The sequence below is a fragment of the Drosophila tropicalis genome, unplaced genomic scaffold (genome assembly GCF_018151085.1).
Source record: "Drosophila tropicalis isolate 14030-0801.00 unplaced genomic scaffold, ASM1815108v1 contig_845, whole genome shotgun sequence".
NCBI lineage: Eukaryota > Metazoa > Arthropoda > Insecta > Diptera > Drosophilidae > Drosophila > Drosophila tropicalis.
Window position 1 is genome coordinate 2,538,824 of NW_027173338.1, and position 18,974 is coordinate 2,557,797.

Here is an 18,974-nt window from a genome sequence, read left to right on the forward strand (position 1 = left end):
ATTTTGGGGGCGCCTTTGGTGGGGCCGTTTTCAGTGAGTCTCAAAGCGTCGTCGTAGTTGTCCGACGGTTTCGGTTGTCTAGCGAATTTTTAACGTAACGTCTAAATAAATTGGCAGCCAAAAAAAACTCGCGCTAATACTAATAATAAAAGGAATATAAGAAATCTGAAATTCGTGATCCAAAATATATATACAAATATATGTATGTATTTAAAGAGTGAGAAGATACATACACAAAAAGAGAGAGAGAGAGCAAGAGAGAGAGAGAGAAATAAATCAACAATTACTAGCAATTGTAAGAATAAAAAACCAAAAAAAAAAAAAAATATGATTTAATTGTTTTGTAATATTGTTTATAACAAAAACAACTAGCAAAAAAAAAAAACAAAAACAAAATAAGCAAAACTTGCAGTGCGTGAGTGTGTGTCTGTGTGAGTGGAGTGTTGGACTGGTGTGTTTATGTGTGTGTGCGAGTGTGAGTGTTGGGGCTTAACGTGCTCTGGTCTACGTTTCGTTTCACCAAATGTGGTCAAAGCAAAATAATAAAAATTATATACACACTTATACATACATATATTTAAATAGATATACACACACACACACACATACATACATATACATTTTATATGTTGTAAAGTGCTTTTTATGGTATGAAACAAAGAAAAAAACAAACAAATCTGTCAAATTTCTAATAATAATTCATTTCTATGTTAACGGTATTCTGATGTTTTGCTTAAACCAAACTGAAAGAGTTTTCCAAATTTCATATATCTACAAATTAGGCAAAGCTGCCAAAAATTAGTATACCCCGTCCCCGTCCCCCTTTCCCACCCAGCCCCACTATCTCTTCTATCCCATCATTCCCTCCTATGTATTTTCACGGTTCTTTTTCAATTTTTCACAATTTTTCCTGTGTGCTTTATTATTTATATTTATAATTTCGTATATTTTTTTTTTCATTCGCATTTTACCATCGGTTTTGCTCTGCCTTTCGATGTTATTTGAAAATTTTTCATGGTTTCATTTCTTTAAATAAGTTCTATTTTTAGTATATTTAGTTATTTTTGTGTATATTTTTTTTTTTCTCACCAAATTTTCGATTTTGCCGTTTTTCTTTGGAATATACACACTTTGGGGTTATTTTGTGAAAAGCATTGGCAAGAAGGGAATATTTGTATTTGACCAGATATAAGTATGAACCGATTTCGCTATACATATGTACATTAGTATATGTATGTATTTGTCTTTCTCTGTGGATCAGTTGGTAGATCGCAAAATGGATTAGTATTGGTTAATCGGGGTGTGAAATGTTCTCCCCAAACACGATATTTCAACTATATCCAATCCGATTTTCTTTTCGAAATCAAAACCTAAATTCCCCAGTAATACTAACTAGTCCAGAAATTAGTTTTTATCCTGTAACTTGGTGTTTTCGAAAACATTTGCTATCCAAATCATTAAATTAATAGATCTGTGAGTTTCAAAATAATGACAAATTCAAAATTTATGCAACTTTTGGATTAAAAACTGGTTTTAATATAAGCAAAGTTGTTCATTTTCTAATTTATTTCAACCAGTTTATGGATATTGAAATGTTTCATAACAGAATTCTTCTATGAATAAGGTATTACCCTTTTGGTAGGGTAACTAACCTTCCGAGACCTCACTAAAGCTTATTGAGAAATTGAAAGGCTCTGGCCTTTCTTAAAGAAAATATTTGAATTTGGTATTATTATTTCTTATTTTAGATGCCCATTTGTTGGTATATTTCCATGATCTCAGTGGCTTTTTAATTAAATAAACAAATTTGTAAGACAATTAATTAAACACAAGGTTCAATAAATTGCCAGAGGGTGTGTGTGTGTGTTTGAGTGTGTGTGTGGGAGAGTGGGAGAGCGGTGGATGGATACTTGTTGCTGACCTCCAAATTAAACAAAAAAGCAAACCGAAAACCATTTTTCACTCTCTTGAGATCAAAAGCTTGTTGGCTAATCATAATTACGTATAAAGAAGAGACAATTAATCCCTAAGAATATAATTGTCAGCATTTATCGTTAATGCTTGTCAGTTAATTATTGTTCTTCTTGTTATTTGTCTATTTCCTGTTCCTCCTAGGATTAGTTTTCTTGTGTCTTCATACTTTTTCTTTACGGGTTTTCTTCTTAACCACTTGAAATATATGCAGATCGGTTATAAATACCAATTTCAGAGCTTTCTTTCATCTTCATTTTGAACTAGTTATTTCTTTGAAATTTTCTTGATCTCTTATCTTATCTTATCTTTGATTTTCTTATTAAATCCTATTTATCTAATTATATTTTTTATATCATGGATCTTTTCTAAGATCTTTTAGTTAAACATCTTCTTGTATTAGTTCTTAGTTCAGCTTCCTATTGAACTAGTTCTTTGTTCCTCACATTTAAGTTGTCTTTATCTTTTATTTTCCCTTTTTTCCTGCTTTCTTAGGCCTTTTATTGTTAATTGTTTATTGTATATTTACTTCTTTTTTCTGTTTTGTTATTAACTTTTTCATTATATTTCTTGTATTTCTCTTCTTCGTCTTATTTATCCACCAATTAATCTTTAACTGATTCTTCTTTTAATTCTTGTTATTCGTTTAGATTGTCTTCTTCTTGCTCTTCTCCTTTGTATTTTTAAATTATGACACACTTGGAGAGGAAAAGGCCTTTCACTCTCTGTTTCTCACACTCACGCTTCTTGGTCTCTCTCTTTTGTGCTGTCAAAACAGCTGCTGAGTGGGCGTCGTGTAGGCGGCTCATTTGAAAGGCATGGTCACATTTAATATATAAACTTGTATAAGAATGAGAGAGCAGCGCAGCAACATAGCTTGGTGATTAAAAAAAAAAAACAAAAAAAACAACAAACGAAAAAGAGAATAAACACCATAAGGAAATACATTTCGCGATTTTGTTTTTGTAATTGATTAATTATAATTACTGACTTTTTTTTGTATACTTTCATTTTGTCACAATGCGAGATAAAAATATATGTTTTTTTTTTTTAATTTATCAATGGAGAGTTGCTTAGTGTACATAAAACAAAAATATTATATTTGTTTTATCTTTTAATTGAATTTTAATACGAAGAAAACATTTTATTGTCACTTCTTTACACTGCCTTGTCAACCAGTCGTATGAGTGATAAAAATGTGTCAAAGTAAGCTTTTTGTGAAATATTTTCTTTCCTTTGCTTTAATTTTCTCTTTTTTAATGGGATTTCCATTGTTTTTCATACACGTTCATGTTTTCGCAACAAAATTTAATTTTCTACTTGATTGAATTATTTATTTATCAATTTTCAATCATAATCTACCATTTTAGTAAAAATTTTCATTTTATTTTTGCTTCTTTTGGATTTTTTCTTAATGCCATTAAGAGCTTTATATTTATTATACCTATTTAATTTAATTCTGTCTCAATCAATATTTAAAACAAAATCATTTTCACAGAATTAAATCAAGTTTTCTGTGCATAAAAAATTCAAATTTCGTTTATACATAGTGAAAAATCTACACATATGTTTATTTATTTATTTTTTAATAGTTATTCTATGCAAATTTTGGAAGAAAAAAAAACAAATGTTGTGGCTAAAATAAACGGAAATGGAATGGAATTTTTGCATACATTTCATAGAAATATTTATATAGTTTTGTCTTTGTTTTTAGTGGAAGTATTAAATTACATAGTATAGCAAAAATGTTTTAATTACTTGCCAAGATGAATAATTGCATAGACAATTCTGTTTTTTTTTTTTTTTTTTTGTTTTTCTTTGCCTGGCAACTTTCTTATTATGATTCATGGACCAAAATAATCGAAATTGTTGCGTAGATTTCTCCAAAATAGTGTAAGCATGTGCGTGTGTGGGAGGTCTTACTGTACCAACAGGTAAACGTCAGATCCAAATCATTTTCGTCTTAGTCATGGTGGTTATTTTTGTTGCGGATTTGTAGCTCAGAGACACCCACTTATACCATTGATATTTGCTAAATGGTCACACAAAAATGTCTTAAGGTATCTTTGTTAAGTTGTGAAGTTGACTTTGAGATACGCTTTTGAAATATTGTTAATGAAGTTGGCTTTAAGTTGTTGAATTCTTTTCACTTGTCATTTATGTGTCCAACTAGCGGCTAGAGTGACATTCCTTCATCAAGTACAAACAAGTTATTGAAGTATCAAGTCTAAAACACACGCATTATTACCATTTATAATGAAATTATTTTAAATTTTTATACTTAAATCTAAGATTAACTTATTTCTTACCAACTTTATCATATAACCCTTTCCCAATACTCTTTCGGCCATCTGAACTGAGCTTGAGATCTATTTTTCTTTGAGTTTCCTTTCTTGGGTCGTCTTTTGGGTAACAGTCTTGCCTTTCCTCTATGCATTCAGGTGTGTCTATTGCATTTTATACCTCATGAACATATTTGATTCATAGCATAATTTTAATGTAAATACAATAATGTACATACATCATATACATCACATACATCATTGGGTCAAGCTAAGCAACAGCTAAAAACCAGAAAGTTCAGTTTTTGCCGCTCATTTATGGTGGTAAAGTTTTTACTTAAGGCTTTTGCCTTAAGGTTGATCTAAATGTAAAATATATTTAGTCAGAATATGGAATAAAGGAGAATTATAACAAGTATTATTTAAATTGCCAAGATCTATTTGCTTATTATTAATCAAGAAAACTAAGATTATCTGCACCTAACTACAAACATCTTAGGAAAGTGTATAAAATTTATTTTTAAACGTTTCACGAAATATCAGTTAAGATATTTTGTGCTGACTACTTGTTATACCTTTATAGCAGATTCTCGGCTAAAGTGTGGGTGAATAAACTTTTTGGTGCTTTAACGTTTTTTTTTTTTTGTTTTCTGCTTGGTTTCTTTTTTTGCCATTTTTATTATTTTAGCAAAATCCAAAAAAAAAAAAAAAACATGGTTGACACTGAATGAAATCTGTTGTTGACTTTGAGACAAACAAACAGGCAGACAAACAATACATACATACATACATACTGTGAGCACATAATAAATTAATGTATACCTATGAATGTATGTACATATGTACATACATACATCATGAGTATTGTATGTATGTATGTAGGTTGGTTTGTGTGGAGAGCGAGAGTGATTGAAAGAGCTTGAATGAGAGTTGTGCCATATGAAATGAAGTTGTTTAAATGACCTTGACAATATAGGAAACGACGCACAGTCATTCAATGTTCATTGGTTTAGTTGAATAAAGCGCTAAAGTTGGTCAAATTTCAATACATCATTCATATTAAGCAATAAAAAAAAGAGACTATAAATACTTGACTTTTCTACACTAGTGATTGTCTTTTTGTTCAATTAATATTACTGACCTTATACAACTTATGCTTAATCTTAAATATTGTATAAAGATATAAGCATTTGTTACACTTTATATATAGATTTTATTACTAATCGAAATGAAATTCTTCTTTTGTGAAGATCCTTCAAAGTATTGGAAAGAAGTGCACGACGACTTCTTGAGAGGGAAGTGCCTAAATCTCTCTCATACAGACTCTCTCATATAGCTCTTTATTTTAGATTGGCGAGCTCTAATTCTTTATAATTTAGTCGTAAGATCGGTTGGATTACTATACCCTTTGCACAAGGGTACACAAAGACACCTAATGCTATAGAAATTTACTAATCGCTTCTCAATAGCAAAAGTTTGCTTAAATCATAACCAATTCAAATGATTTTGAAAAAATGTTTCCATTTGGGTGATAAATTAATATTCAAATATTAATACCCTACATAAATCAAAAACCAATTCACAATAATTTATTATTTCTTTAGAGAAAAAAAGAAACATACAAAGTTTAAAGAAACAAAGCTGAGAACGTGAAATAAGAGGGATGGGCAATAGTAGTGAAATATATGAGAAAAATTGGATTATAAATCAAGTTCAATTCAATTAAGTGGAGCAACCAATTGGTGGGGACACACTATAATAACAAACAAACGACAAAAGTGCCTCATCTCTGGGTGGTGGCCTCTCATAACCTACGACAATTTATAATTTTTTTTTTTACTTTGCCAGACAGCGAGTAGAGAAAAGAAATTCAAATTGCATTCTATGTAGTATAAAAAGCAAATTCCCTAATAAAAATGCACAACAAATAAATATGTTTATATAGTATGTATGTACAATGTACATATGCATATGAAATTGCCATAAATTGTTAAACAAATGCTATATTGTAATCAATAAATGAGTCGGTTCCTGCCTGCCCATAAATTATTTATGCGGAAGATATTCGAATTCGCTATACAACCACTTTGGCCCCCTCCCACGCAAAACATGTTGTAAATGTCAATGGGTGGGCCGACGGTGGGGGCGGGCATAGGGAAAAGTGTTTGTAAAAACACACATACACCCAATAACAATTTCAATTCGAGCATGAATTTATTTACCACCTTAAACTCATAATTTCGCACGAACAATGCAAATGTGGTTAATAATTCAATGAAAAACCATAAAAAAACAAGAGAAGCGACATCAAAAAAAAAAAAAAAAAATAAATAAATAAATAAAAAACAAAACGTGAGCGAAAAATTTCATTTAATTTCAAGAAGAGAACTTTTTGCTACCAATTTATATATCTACAGAAATAAAAGAATGAAATAAGTATAGAAAATACACATATTTAAAATAATCACCTTGCATAATATAATTTTGTTTCAGTTGATAAATATACATATATAGTATATCTGTATATCCATAGACCATCCAAAAGAAAGCGAGATATGTTTAATAAGAAGGGCAGGACTAACAACTATAAAGAGATTCTTGTCCTTTATGCTTGTTAAACTTTTTCAAATTCAATAAATAAAAAATCTGTGAAATGACAAATTAATATTTTTAAAATTTAGTAGACATTTCTTCACCGATAAGAATGATTATAATCCATTTTTTTAAACCCTCTTGAAAATTTTCCGTAACTCTAGTACCTTACAGATAATAATCAATTGATATCAATTGTTTTTTTCATGTGCGAAAACTTCTCTGAAATATATATTTTATATATTGTTAAGTTTTTTTTTTCAGTTTTATTACTAAATAATTATGAATTACAGCAATTATAATAACCTATTCTAGGTGTACTGATAGGTCTTAATAAACTTTACTACTTATACGGTGTACTGTAAATTAGACCTTATAAACCGAAACAATCGAATTATGCTATTGATCCTTTAAGTTTCATAAGTTTCATTACGTTGATCAGGTCAATTTGGTATTTTCTATCTTTTTAAATAGTTCAGTTGAAATCATTTCACTTCTTATAAGTAGGTACTATTAAAATGTATTATAAATAGGGGATTAATTCTAGATCTTTGCATTCTTTTCTTACCTTTCTATCTATATAGATATAAATGCATTGTTATAGCATAGGGTAATTACAAAGATAAGTATTGGATTGGGGAGATATATTGTTTAGGAACAAGACTAAACTTCATGCTTGGCTTATAAAAAAGACAAGTTAACCCAATGATACATAAGTGAAACATGGGTATAACTTATATAAAATGACAGTTCCAACGATAACCAAGGAATCAGCAAAATTGTATTGTTGTAAACCATAATCGTATGAGTAACCTAGGTACAAAACTGATGTTAAGTTGAAAACAAAATATGCATAATGGAAGTGTATAATTTTTATTGAAAATTGATTGGTAAAGTTTGTTGGACTAAGACTACAGAATATGAATATCTTAGTTATTCTTATATTATGATTTTTAGCATTATAAATTAAACTATTTATCTTTCATCTGACTTGAAGTGGCACGAGTGTTAATTTAGCAAGCAAGATAAGAGGAAACCCTTATTTACTTTGAAATTAAGTTGAATAAATAATAAAATCTTTAGTTTTGAAGTTCTCTACGTATGTGACCGCACCCTCTATATATTCTAATCTTTATCTTGTATAAGCCAAATGTAAACAATTGCTCGTAATATGGCTATCAACAAAAGACTGCTTTCTCTTTAATCACACCTCGCCTTTCTATATATATACACACACACACACACACACACTTTGTGGTTATATATATATAAATTTTTCCGAATGAAAAGAATTTTTGAAATAAAAATTTTGCATGCTTGACCTTGTCTCTCATGCTCAATCTGGCACACATTTTGGCACAATCCTATAAAATAACAATTATATGCATATTGATTCTGTTGGTTTGCTGTTGATCGCATCAATCGATCAAATTGTTTCTATATATGTATATGGAATCGATAGATTGTATATATTGACAGCCAGTCCAGGCTAGACCCCCAGAGAATTCAAAATTCAAGGCAGCAGACGATAATTCGCAACAATTGTTGTTGAAATTGTCAAAGCAACAACTTTATTTGCAAAAAAATAATAATAAATAGAAAATCGTATTCCAAGATGAAATCAGTTAATCTCAAGGCTAACAAATTGTATTGAGTGGATGAATGGATCGATTGTCATATGTGTTGACATGCTGAATATTAATGATTTCTATGTATGTATATATATCTGGTAGAATCGGCGGGAAATGTAAAGGAGTTTAATGGATCAGTATCAGAAATATTTATTGTAAAACTTAGCCAAATTGAATTTTGTGTTGAGACAGGAAACATAATAATTAAATTTCTTTCAGTATTTCAATTACTTGGAAAATAATTCTCATGCATCTTAATTTGAGGTATTTTCTATATACATAAACTAAATTTGATCCAAGTTTATATTAAATTGCGGCTTTATTATTGTGGTTCAAAATTCAATTCATTATCAAATCTCAGATTGATTATCTATTTACATTGAAATGTCTTATTTTTATTGATAATTTTAATATAGAAACCACAAGAAAATCACTGCAATAATTGACAGATTTTTTCATAATTTTGTGCTAAGTAATTGAATATTATGAATAACTTCCGCCGCCAAGATCAATTGACTAAGAACACCTTAAAGACGGAAGAAAATTAATGCTGATATTTAGTTGCAGTTTTATTTAAAGAGTTATAATACTAGAAGGCAGTTAAGTTTAGAACATAAGTCGAGTAAACAGAAAGACAAACGATTTAAAAGTGCATTAAGTGAACCAGTTCATGGAATAACTAATAATATTGCATATATATATGTCGGATAGTGTTGGTTAAGTCAAAGCCTTCTAGTTAGTTCCAATTAATTGACAAGTGTGTCAGTTGTAACCCTGGTTGAGCATCTAAGCAACCTTAGCAACTAATGTTGAGAGCTGTCTTCAGGTCAGGTCCTATATAAAGGGGGGGCCTTGGGCTAGAGAGCCCAGTGTGTGTCTACAACCTCCCCGGGAACTACAGTTCAAAATACAAGTAACCAAGTGAAAGTAGTGCAAAGTACAAAAAAACAGTAAAAAGACAATGAGTGATTTAAATAAAACAGGCTACGCCCCGACATATACAAGTCTTGAAATTTGTCCCTACGTTTTTGGCCTCAGCTTTTAGAATTACATTAAATAGGAAGAGTTTCTTATATTTCCCTAAACGTCAGAATAATGGTGGATATCGAAAATTAATCAATGATCATGTTGATGTTGTTTTTTTTTTGTTCTTTTGTCAGTGTCAATTTTCTTAATAGAAACATTCACATAAACGTCATCATCAATTTGAATTCTATTTGAGCAATTTACAAACACAATTGGGCATTCAGCTCTTTGAAAATGAAAATGTTAAGGTCAATGTAAATTGGCTACCGAAACAATTCTCGTACGCTGTATGATAATTTTCAATTTTTGTTAAATTTTCAAGACAAATATTCAATATTCATATGCCGAATATACATATGTATGTTTAGATATGTATATTTTTTTGATATACTATATAGATAGATATGGCAGAAGTACGAATGTTGTGAGTGTGTGAAAAAAAAAAACGTATAAGCATTTCTCGCCTAGTCTAAATTTAGTTAAAAATCGTGGGTGGGGTGAGGCAGTTCAACATTGAACATGACCAGGGTCTCTGTATGATGGCTATGGGGCGGCTTCTGTGACGTGTCTATCATAAATACTTATAGTTGACTTTATGATCTGAGAGAAAACGCTAAATGAAACTTTTCTATTTCATGTTCTATTCACATTCACATTTTTCGTTTCAGAATTTTTGCCGAGCTGCCAATAAAAAACAAGAAACACGAAGGAAACAACTAAAATCAAATCAAGCAAACAAAATGCATGTGCCATTTTAAGTACTACAGAAATTCATTTTCTAAGCAGTATCAACTAGTAACTAAGAAATTCAAAAAAAGAAACAAGTGGAAAACCATCTGGACAACGTATACATATGTACATATTTATATACTTGTGAGTAGGCCTTAAATCAGCAATTGCATTTATCAAGTATCTAACTTATATGATATAGTAGATCGTAGACAACAGCGCCATTGAGATTTGCACAAGCTCACACACACACAATCACACACACAAACACATATACACAAATCAAACACCTAAAAATGGGCAAAGATTATTATAAAACATTAGGCCTGCCAAAAACTGCCACCGATGATGAGATCAAAAAGGCCTACAGAAAATTGGCATTGCGCTATCATCCCGATAAAAACAAAGCCGCCAATGCCGAAGAGAAATTCAAAGAAGTCGCCGAGGCCTATGAGGTACTATCGGACAAAAGCAAACGAGAGGTGTACGATAAATATGGGGCGGATGGACTTAAAAGTAATGGTAAGTAATAATTCATTTACAATTGAAGATATTAAATTTATATTTTGGATTTAGGCTGTAAAATGGGAAAACTATTTCCCTTAATGTATGCAATAGACCAGAAAAGTATTGATTGCTGTCAACAAATTCATAACTTTAATATGTTTCTCTTTTTTGCTTGTCTCTCTACCAGGTACTCGAAATGGTGGCAGTTCGAATAATACATTTACATATCAGTTCCATGGTGATCCACGAGCCACATTTGCCCAATTCTTTGGCAATAGTAATCCATTTGCCTCATTCTTTGATATGGGCGATAATCTGTTTGATAAGAATGTATTTGACTTGGATACGGAACCAGATTTCTTTTCATCACCATTTGGCGGAATTGGTTCACGGCATGGCCTAGGCAGTGCCTTCAGGTTGGTCAACCACTTGAATGTTCACCATGTTGTTGGCTAATCTTTCGTAGGCCCTCTTTCAGATCACACTCCTTCAATGTGCACACACCATTTAAGAAGGAACAGAAACAGGATCCACCCGTCGAACATGATCTCTATGTCACACTGGAGGAAATCTATCATGGCTGTGTTAAGAAAATGAAAATCTCACGACGTGTTGTCCAGCCAGATGGCAGCTCCAAGAAGGAAGATAAAGTTCTACAGATATCAATTAAGCCCGGTTGGAAATCTGGCACCAAAGTCACCTTCCAAAAGGAAGGTGATCAGGCACCCGGTAAAATACCAGCGGATATTGTGTTCATCATAAGAGATAAACCGCATGCCATGTTCAAGCGTGAGGGCAGCGATTTACGCTATACGGCGAGACTGACACTAAAGCAGGTGAGTGAGCATCGAGTGGAGAAGTGGAGGGGTAATCAAAGGGAATTTCACATCGTTTGTCGATCGCGTTAAAGATATCTGCCTTTCAATCGGCTGTTTTGGCTGTTCTCACAGTATGGCGCCCAATTAAAGCCCCGGCCAGCGCCTAAATCAAATTGTAATCAAAATCAAGCATTATGGTTATGGCAAATTTACCATATACGCCAAGCTGACCAGACAACCAGCCTGCCTGCCTACCAATTTGGTCAACATGGTCAAGTTTCAATTAACAACCAACAGAGAGTGAACAGAGTTCAGTTTGCTTGCTTCATCTCAGATTTCGCATGGCTCCTCAGAGGTGTTAAATTTTTCACAGCCAAATCGCGCAAAACTTCGCACAAACTTTACGCTCCAAAATTTGGGGGCGGTGGCTATTGGCGGGGAGGAAAATCATTAAATATTTTTGGAGAACTCCAAAAATAAGTAAAGTATGAAACATTTTAGCCAGTTTGTAGTCATGTTAAAATTGTTAATTGCATTAAGTAGATTAAATAGTTGCTCAAAGCTTCTGTTCAGTTTCAGTGACATTTTTAACATTTTATTGCTTGTTAGTGCGACAAATTTAGTAAATATTTTTCCGATTCTCGATCTCTCTCATATGCCGGTTATGGGATATTTTTGCGAAATATTTTTCTTAGTTCGTTGCTTTGTTTGTGCTTTTCTTGACAAAATATGAATAGAATTTTGGTTTCAAGTGTCATGTTGCTGTTGTTTCTATATAGAAATATTTGACACGGTTTTTGATTTTTAATTAAAGACTTTGACTGAAGCACAATTCAATTGAAATTTATAATGAAAATGTATCAATGCGCCAATTTAGTTATGGTCAAAGTAAAGGTGTCAAAAAGGTGTCTTAGAACTCTAACTATTGATCCAATTGTTTAAATTTGTACACCTTAAACCTTAAATCACAATTTAAAAACATTTAATAAGATTTCTTTATACATTTTGGCTTGTTTGGAGTGTGTTTTCCTCGTAAAGTTTATCTAGCATGCCCCATAAAATATTTTGATATCTTTTACTATATTCTGATACGATGCTTAAGAGGTTTCAGTTATATCTATATGCCAGTATGGCGCCAAAATTTTTATAGTTTTATTTTTTGTTGTTTTTTATTGTGCCGTTAATAACTTTTGTAGTACATTGCGATCTAAACCTAATTTTGGATATGCCGCAATTCAGATATCGCTTTTTTCTAATTTTGTAGGTAGTGTTAATAGATTTAGATAGGAATTTAGGATAAATGACTTTTATAAACTATACTACTAAAAGATATTATATTTTTATGAGGTTTTTCTAGATATACATATGTACATACAATATATGAATCTGAAAGTCTTATTTACTTATCAAATTGCATCGTCGATTGAATAAACATGCTGAAAAATTTCTGTTTTGAACAATACTCGAACAATAAAACAAATAATAATGGCACTTGAAATTATAAAGTTGATAATATGTTCATATTTAATATGCATTCAAAGTTTTGACTTTAAAGTTCTCAAGTTTGTTTATCCAGTTTGAAAACAAAATGTTTTCTCTAATTTTGCCTAAATAAGGAGTGTATTAAAAAGAATTCTGAAAGGGAAGAATAGATACATTAATATAATATATAATTCAAGTCGTTTTATTGTTAATAGCTTGACACAAAAAAATTCAAATGACGTACTTGATTGGATCTTATCTATATTGATATACGACTTAATGATTTTTACGTCTTGCGATTACGATTTCACATGTGATTTCACTCTCAGCATAAAGATAGACAAATTTCAGTCACATTAAAGAATTGTTCTCAGCATGAAATAATTTTGAAATACATAAAAAAAAAAAAACATAAAACAATAAGAAAATTGCGACAAAATCAAAGTGCACACCATATGAATATTTAAACATATGATCGAACAGTTCGTCGGTTGTCGATTTTAAACCGATGACAACATATATGTATAAACTGATGACGACAACCAGAAAGAAATAAATGAAAACCACGACTATAACCTGTCCCAATGATGACGACACTGTCATGATGGTAGGGAACAGCATCAGCATCGATATATGCGATATATATACACTGAAACTGTAACGCTTAAATGCTTGGTTGCCTTTTACGGCTACTGAAACATAAAACCTAAAAAAAAGATGAAACACAGAGGGGTTACGGGGGGTAGGGAGGGAGAATAGGAGAATCTAAAAACAGAAAATGAAAACCAGTTCGACATGTGAAAAATATGCGAGGAATCTGGGATAGTCAATTAAAGTGATATACCATAGCAGATAAATTTTAATGTCAACTTCAGCAAACATAAATCGCTTTTACACTCCCTTTGCCCCCTTATGGCCAACTTGGGCTTAAATAGTGTGCAAAAACCAAAAATCGACAATATTCAATCGCATGTCATAAAGCATTATTTTATTTCTCCATTTTTTATTTTTGTTTGCCTGGATTGGTAAAGTCCTCAAACTCTATCGACAACATCGACTGACGACGACTGTCATCAAAATGCAAACGAAGTTTTTAGCCAGAGGGTTTGGGGAATCAAAAAAAAAAAAAAAAAGCTTTTGTATTGAGAGTTTTCATTTCTATGCAAGTCTGAATAGTGAAAAAAATCCAAAAAGAAACACAGCGATTTTTCAATGACGACTGGCCAATACTTTGTAAAGAATTAAAGCGAGTGTAAAAGTCAAACAATTTATTTTTAGTTCCAATTATTAATTACAGAATTGCGATTCAAGCAATAAGCAAACATTAAGTAGTATCTAGAATCTATTTTAAAGCTATCAAACCAATGCATTCAGTACTTAAGTAATTGTTTTACTTTTAGGCTTGTTTTTAAATCATTTTAAAATTATTTTGAATTTCAAGAACATTTTGTGCATATTTGGAACTGATAACAGATTGATTTCACTTTGTTAGATATCCTTCTTTCTCGTAGTCTCCTAAAAATAGGTCCTTTAGATTATTGGTTTGACATAAAATACAATTCTGATCTTTGACTAAACTGACTTGAAATTCTTCAGCTCTTTCTTTAGAACTCAGAATCTTTATACATACATAAGTCTGTCTCGTTAAATGTAATATTTCTTCATCATTTAAATGTGCCGAATCGAAATTTGACATGGATTTCAAAGCAGAACATATCTCAGTTACAATTGTGTGAAATATAATCCATAACGAATGAATTAATCACCTTAAAGTTGCTCCAAAGAAAGAGTTTTCAAATATACTTTCTGAAATTCTACAAAATTCTACAGGATTGTCGATAAGCAAGGCGGTTTTTCACAAAGGATCTTTATAAAATTCAGGACTTACCTTGGAATTATAAAAGTTCTACAGATCTTTCTTTAGTCCTTTGAATGTCACTTTAACAAACATTAACCAAATAGCTGTAGACCAAATATTCTGCCCATCTATTCAGTAATACATAAAACACCCCGTTACAGTACTCTACATATTACAGGGTATTTGAAACTGAAAATGAAAATTCCGAATGGTCAGAAAGAGAGAGAGAGAGAGGGAATGAGAGAGACATTGAACAACAATTGCGGCGTCTGGCCGTCAGTTACAAAACACAACAAACAAAACAATACATAGCGTTTCCCCCAGGTCCCCAGGACAAAGACCAGTTCGCAACCATATTCTTGAATTGTCCATCAATTTTTAGTTTACTCTGCAGATACTTGAACAAAAATTGATTTGATTTTCATTCCTCTGAATCTCGATCTGTAGTTTTACATTTTCATGCATTTAAATCAATATTCCACAAATTATCTGATACTCATTGTAAATGATGATGTAATTTATGATATATATTAAATTTAATTGGTTAAAAAATGGCTCAACATCAAAACGAATAAAAAAAAAAGTGAAATCACATAAACAATTTTTTCTTGTTGCCTGTAAGCAATTATGGGATGAACATATATGGCAATGCAATTGCTTTAAAGGCAAAAAATCATATCAAATTGCTCCAAAAATGCTGAGAGCAATTTATCAAGAGTAATCATATGAATATTAACGATTATTCTCGGTCGATCGAAAATTTGAGCATGCAAAATAAATATACATATAGAGGAAAAGTGGAAATGAATTTTTATTTATTTTGCGACCTAAATTGGTGCCTGTTGAAATTGTTTTAGTTTAGTTTCGGTGCTAAAAGTATTTTCTTTGGATAGATAGTAGTATCCTTGTTGAACGGATTTTCAAGGACATCTTATTTCGAAAATATGTAGAAGCAAACTTATGTTTCAATCTCCATTTAACGTTCAGTATTTTCAGATCTTTATAAACTGTCTCTTTTTTAGGCAAGTCATCCCAAAAACTAGACTACTTGAAAGAATCATTTTAATACATTTTAACATCTAAGTAATCAACCAAAATTTTACACATTATCTTAAAAAATCAATATTTATTATCAAAAATTAGGAAAATTTCAATCCATTACTTATTCATTAAAGTGTTTTCATATGCCTAGCTTTGCCTACTATGGAATCAACTCGAAAAAACAACAACATTCTTCACAGTTCTGCGTATTTATAACTATCTGAAAATAGTTAGTCACGTGTATTTGTATAAAGCTTCTAGTACTAACTAACAGCTGTTAATAATGTTTTACAGAAGGAATCAATAAGCAATTGTTGCATTGATTAGATAAGTTGATAAGTGACAAAGTTTTACAAAAATTAAATGATTAGATAAAACTTGACCGTTGGGCAACTATTAATAGATTAATTACTAATTTTCCATAGAAATTGTAATGCTGCTATCACTATTAGATTTTTCCAAGAAAACCAATTTAATAGCTTTAACTTATTTTTTTTTTTGATTTTGGTTCGCTTCACTAATTAAAGCAGCAGTTCAGTGATATCTTCTTTAGTTTGTCCACTTTGGGGATTTGCTGCATGATTGATGTATATCTTTTTAGTAGGCCAATTAAACAAAATCGTATGTCAATCGCAAAAGAGAAAGGAAATCGAACAAGCCAGGATAGAGTGCTTTTGGGGGAAAGATGGTCGAATCATGTCAACAACATGTTTAAACACGTATCAAAAAGGATTTATAAATGTTATGTTCGATACAAAAGGCAAACAACGCATTCGGGGCTAAGAACATAAACAGGATTACCCCCAATAGCAATATAGAAAAAGATTGATAGATTTCGGTCATGCCTAGTGTGGAATACATATAGGTATGTGGGTACATGTGGGTGGGTGGAGGTTTGTTTGGTTGTGCCTACAATAGATTGAGTTGCTTTTACCAATATTTGATGGATAAATCAAAATAACAATTTCATTCAAGTTTTTCGATGTTTTCTTCTTTTCCATTTGTTTTTTAGGCTCTTTGCGGTGTTGTCTTTCAAGTTCCTACAATGTCCGGCGATAAATTACGCATTAGCACCATGCAGGAGATCATCAAACCGAATACTGTGAAACGTATTCAGGGCTATGGTTTACCCTTCCCAAAGGATACGACACGTAAAGGTGATCTGCTTGTGGCCTTTGATATACAATTTCCGGAGAAATTGACTGCCGCACAAAAGGAAGTGCTCAGGGATATGTTATGAAGGATGATGAGCTGAGACCTTGAGGAAAGCACACACCCACAACCATACACTCACCAAACACACACACACACACACCAATACACTCATCTATACATCCTACTAAAACAGATTTTCATTCATTCAGGGTTTTCCATACTATTTTTGTTTTTACTTTTTTTTTTTTTTTTTTGATTTTATTGTTTGTGTTCAAAACTTGTCTGCAATTTCAATATGACATTTCTTCTATTTAATTCATGAACCTTTTGATATATCTAAACAGTTGCAATAATACATTTACGGATACTTCTGTTGACCAATAGCTATTATATCATTAATTCTTAATTTATTTGTCTAAATTAAAGCTACATTTAATAAACCAAACTCAACGAAAAATAACTCTTTTCAAATACAACAAAATGCCTTAAAATTTAGTTTATTTCTTCTATTCGTATTTGTTTTAGAAAATCAAACTCTTAATGGAATACATTTTTAGTGTCTTGAAAAAGTAATTCCCAGTTGAAGTTTGTGTGAAAAGGAAAAGTGAAAATTTGTGTGGAAGTTGCGTTGCGTTTTCCTAATTAGCTTCTGCTTTTCGCATTCGCATTTTCTTTTTTGTCACAACCGGAATGTAGCTCGTTAAGTCATTAAAATTGCATGAAGTCAAAACTTTATGGTCTGCAAAGTTTGCGTCAAAGCAGAACTAAATCCAAAATAAAGAAGTGGAAAAACCCAAAAAAATTCTCCAAAAGAAACCGAAACCGAAAGCACGAGAACATCAAAGCTGGTAAATGGTAATTCGTTTAAGAAGTAAAAAAAAAAACACAAAATAAAGAAGAGTCGAAATCCAAGGATGGGTACATAGACGACGCAGCATTTCATTTGCAGACAATAAACAAGGACAACAGTAACAACAACAACAACGAGCAAAGTAAATAAATTAAATTTTGAACAACTCTTTGCATACAAAATAGACACAAATCCGTAAAGGGTCCAAGAGACTCACACAAACCCACACACAGAGAGAGTGAGTGAGAGAGAGGGTCCTAAAAGGCAGCCTCAAATTTCAAACACATGCCACATTGAAGGCCAAGGAGTTGGAGTTGCAATGGATATGACCAGAGTTCGATATGCACGTGCCTGAAACACTCTCTCGATGCCTCAAGCCACCTTCATCCTTCCCCTTTGTGCCTCTGACATTGTAACAATTCGTTGCGATTTTCCACTTATTTTAAAAACGAGTCTAACGAAAACCTCAGAATGGTTAGGCAGGCAGGCAAAGAGCCAGTCAACAGAATGAGCCAGCAAGTTTTCATCTAAGCATTCCGGGGGCAAAGTCAAAATCACAGAAAATCATCGACAACTGGCAAATGTGTGAATTGAATTTCCAAACAATTTTTGCCCTCAGTGCAATGCCAGCAAGTGCACTGCAAAAAAATCTATATTACATCAAGAAACCTAAGAAGACCTTTATAAAGTTTGCTTGTTTTTAAGTCTTTGCTCAATAAACGATATTTTTTGTGTCTTTAAAATTGAAAAAATGTTAGTTGCATTCTAATGTTAGGGTTACAACCCCATAGCTGAAGAGTAAGCCAAGTTTGAAACGGTCAATGACTTAAAGCAGAATAATCTATAATAATTTCTTTTTGGCCCTCTTTTATTTGTTTATATTAGAATATAATAACATACTCCAGATATAAGACTTCACTTAAAATCAATTTTAAATACATTTTTTTTCCCAGTGTATTCCCAATGCGGTTTCTTTTCAATTCTTCTGCTTCTCCTGCTCTCATCGCCTGACTTGGATTTTGCACAAGAAAC

General features: G+C 31.6%; 1 protein-coding gene across 4 annotated transcripts; it reads left to right on the forward strand.

Moving 5' to 3' along the window:
* Positions 1-35: 35 nt before the first annotated feature.
* LOC137580828 (dnaJ protein homolog 1) lies at positions 36-17,573 on the forward strand. Of its 4 annotated transcripts, none has more exons than XM_068294955.1 (6): positions 36-295; positions 10,171-10,375; positions 10,434-10,753; positions 10,926-11,154; positions 11,205-11,574; positions 16,950-17,573. In XM_068294955.1, the coding sequence occupies exons 3-6, from the start codon at positions 10,528-10,530 to the stop codon at positions 17,175-17,177; spliced, it is 1,053 nt and encodes a 350-aa protein (XP_068151056.1). In that variant the 5' UTR covers positions 36-295; positions 10,171-10,375; positions 10,434-10,527; the 3' UTR covers positions 17,178-17,573. The 4 variants fall into 4 exon arrangements, with proteins under 4 accessions (XP_068151056.1, XP_068151059.1, XP_068151058.1 ...); XM_068294958.1 differs by having other exon boundaries at positions 11,217-11,574; XM_068294957.1 differs by having other exon boundaries at positions 10,437-10,753.
* The last annotated feature ends 1,401 nt before the right edge of the window (positions 17,574-18,974 follow it).

What these genes read in the sequence shown, in the direction of transcription:
- LOC137580828 (XM_068294955.1), top strand. Translation starts at nt 10,528, where the DNA reads ATGGGCAAAGATTATTATAAAACATTAGGCCTGCCAAAAACTGCCACC. An exon ending in GGCCTAGGCAGTGCCTTCAG is followed by an intron (nt 11,155 to 11,204) that starts GTTGGTCAACCA and finishes AATCTTTCGTAG; the next exon opens with GCCCTCTTTCAGATCACACT. An exon ending in CGAGACTGACACTAAAGCAG is followed by an intron (nt 11,575 to 16,949) that starts GTGAGTGAGCAT and finishes TTTGTTTTTTAG; the next exon opens with GCTCTTTGCGGTGTTGTCTT.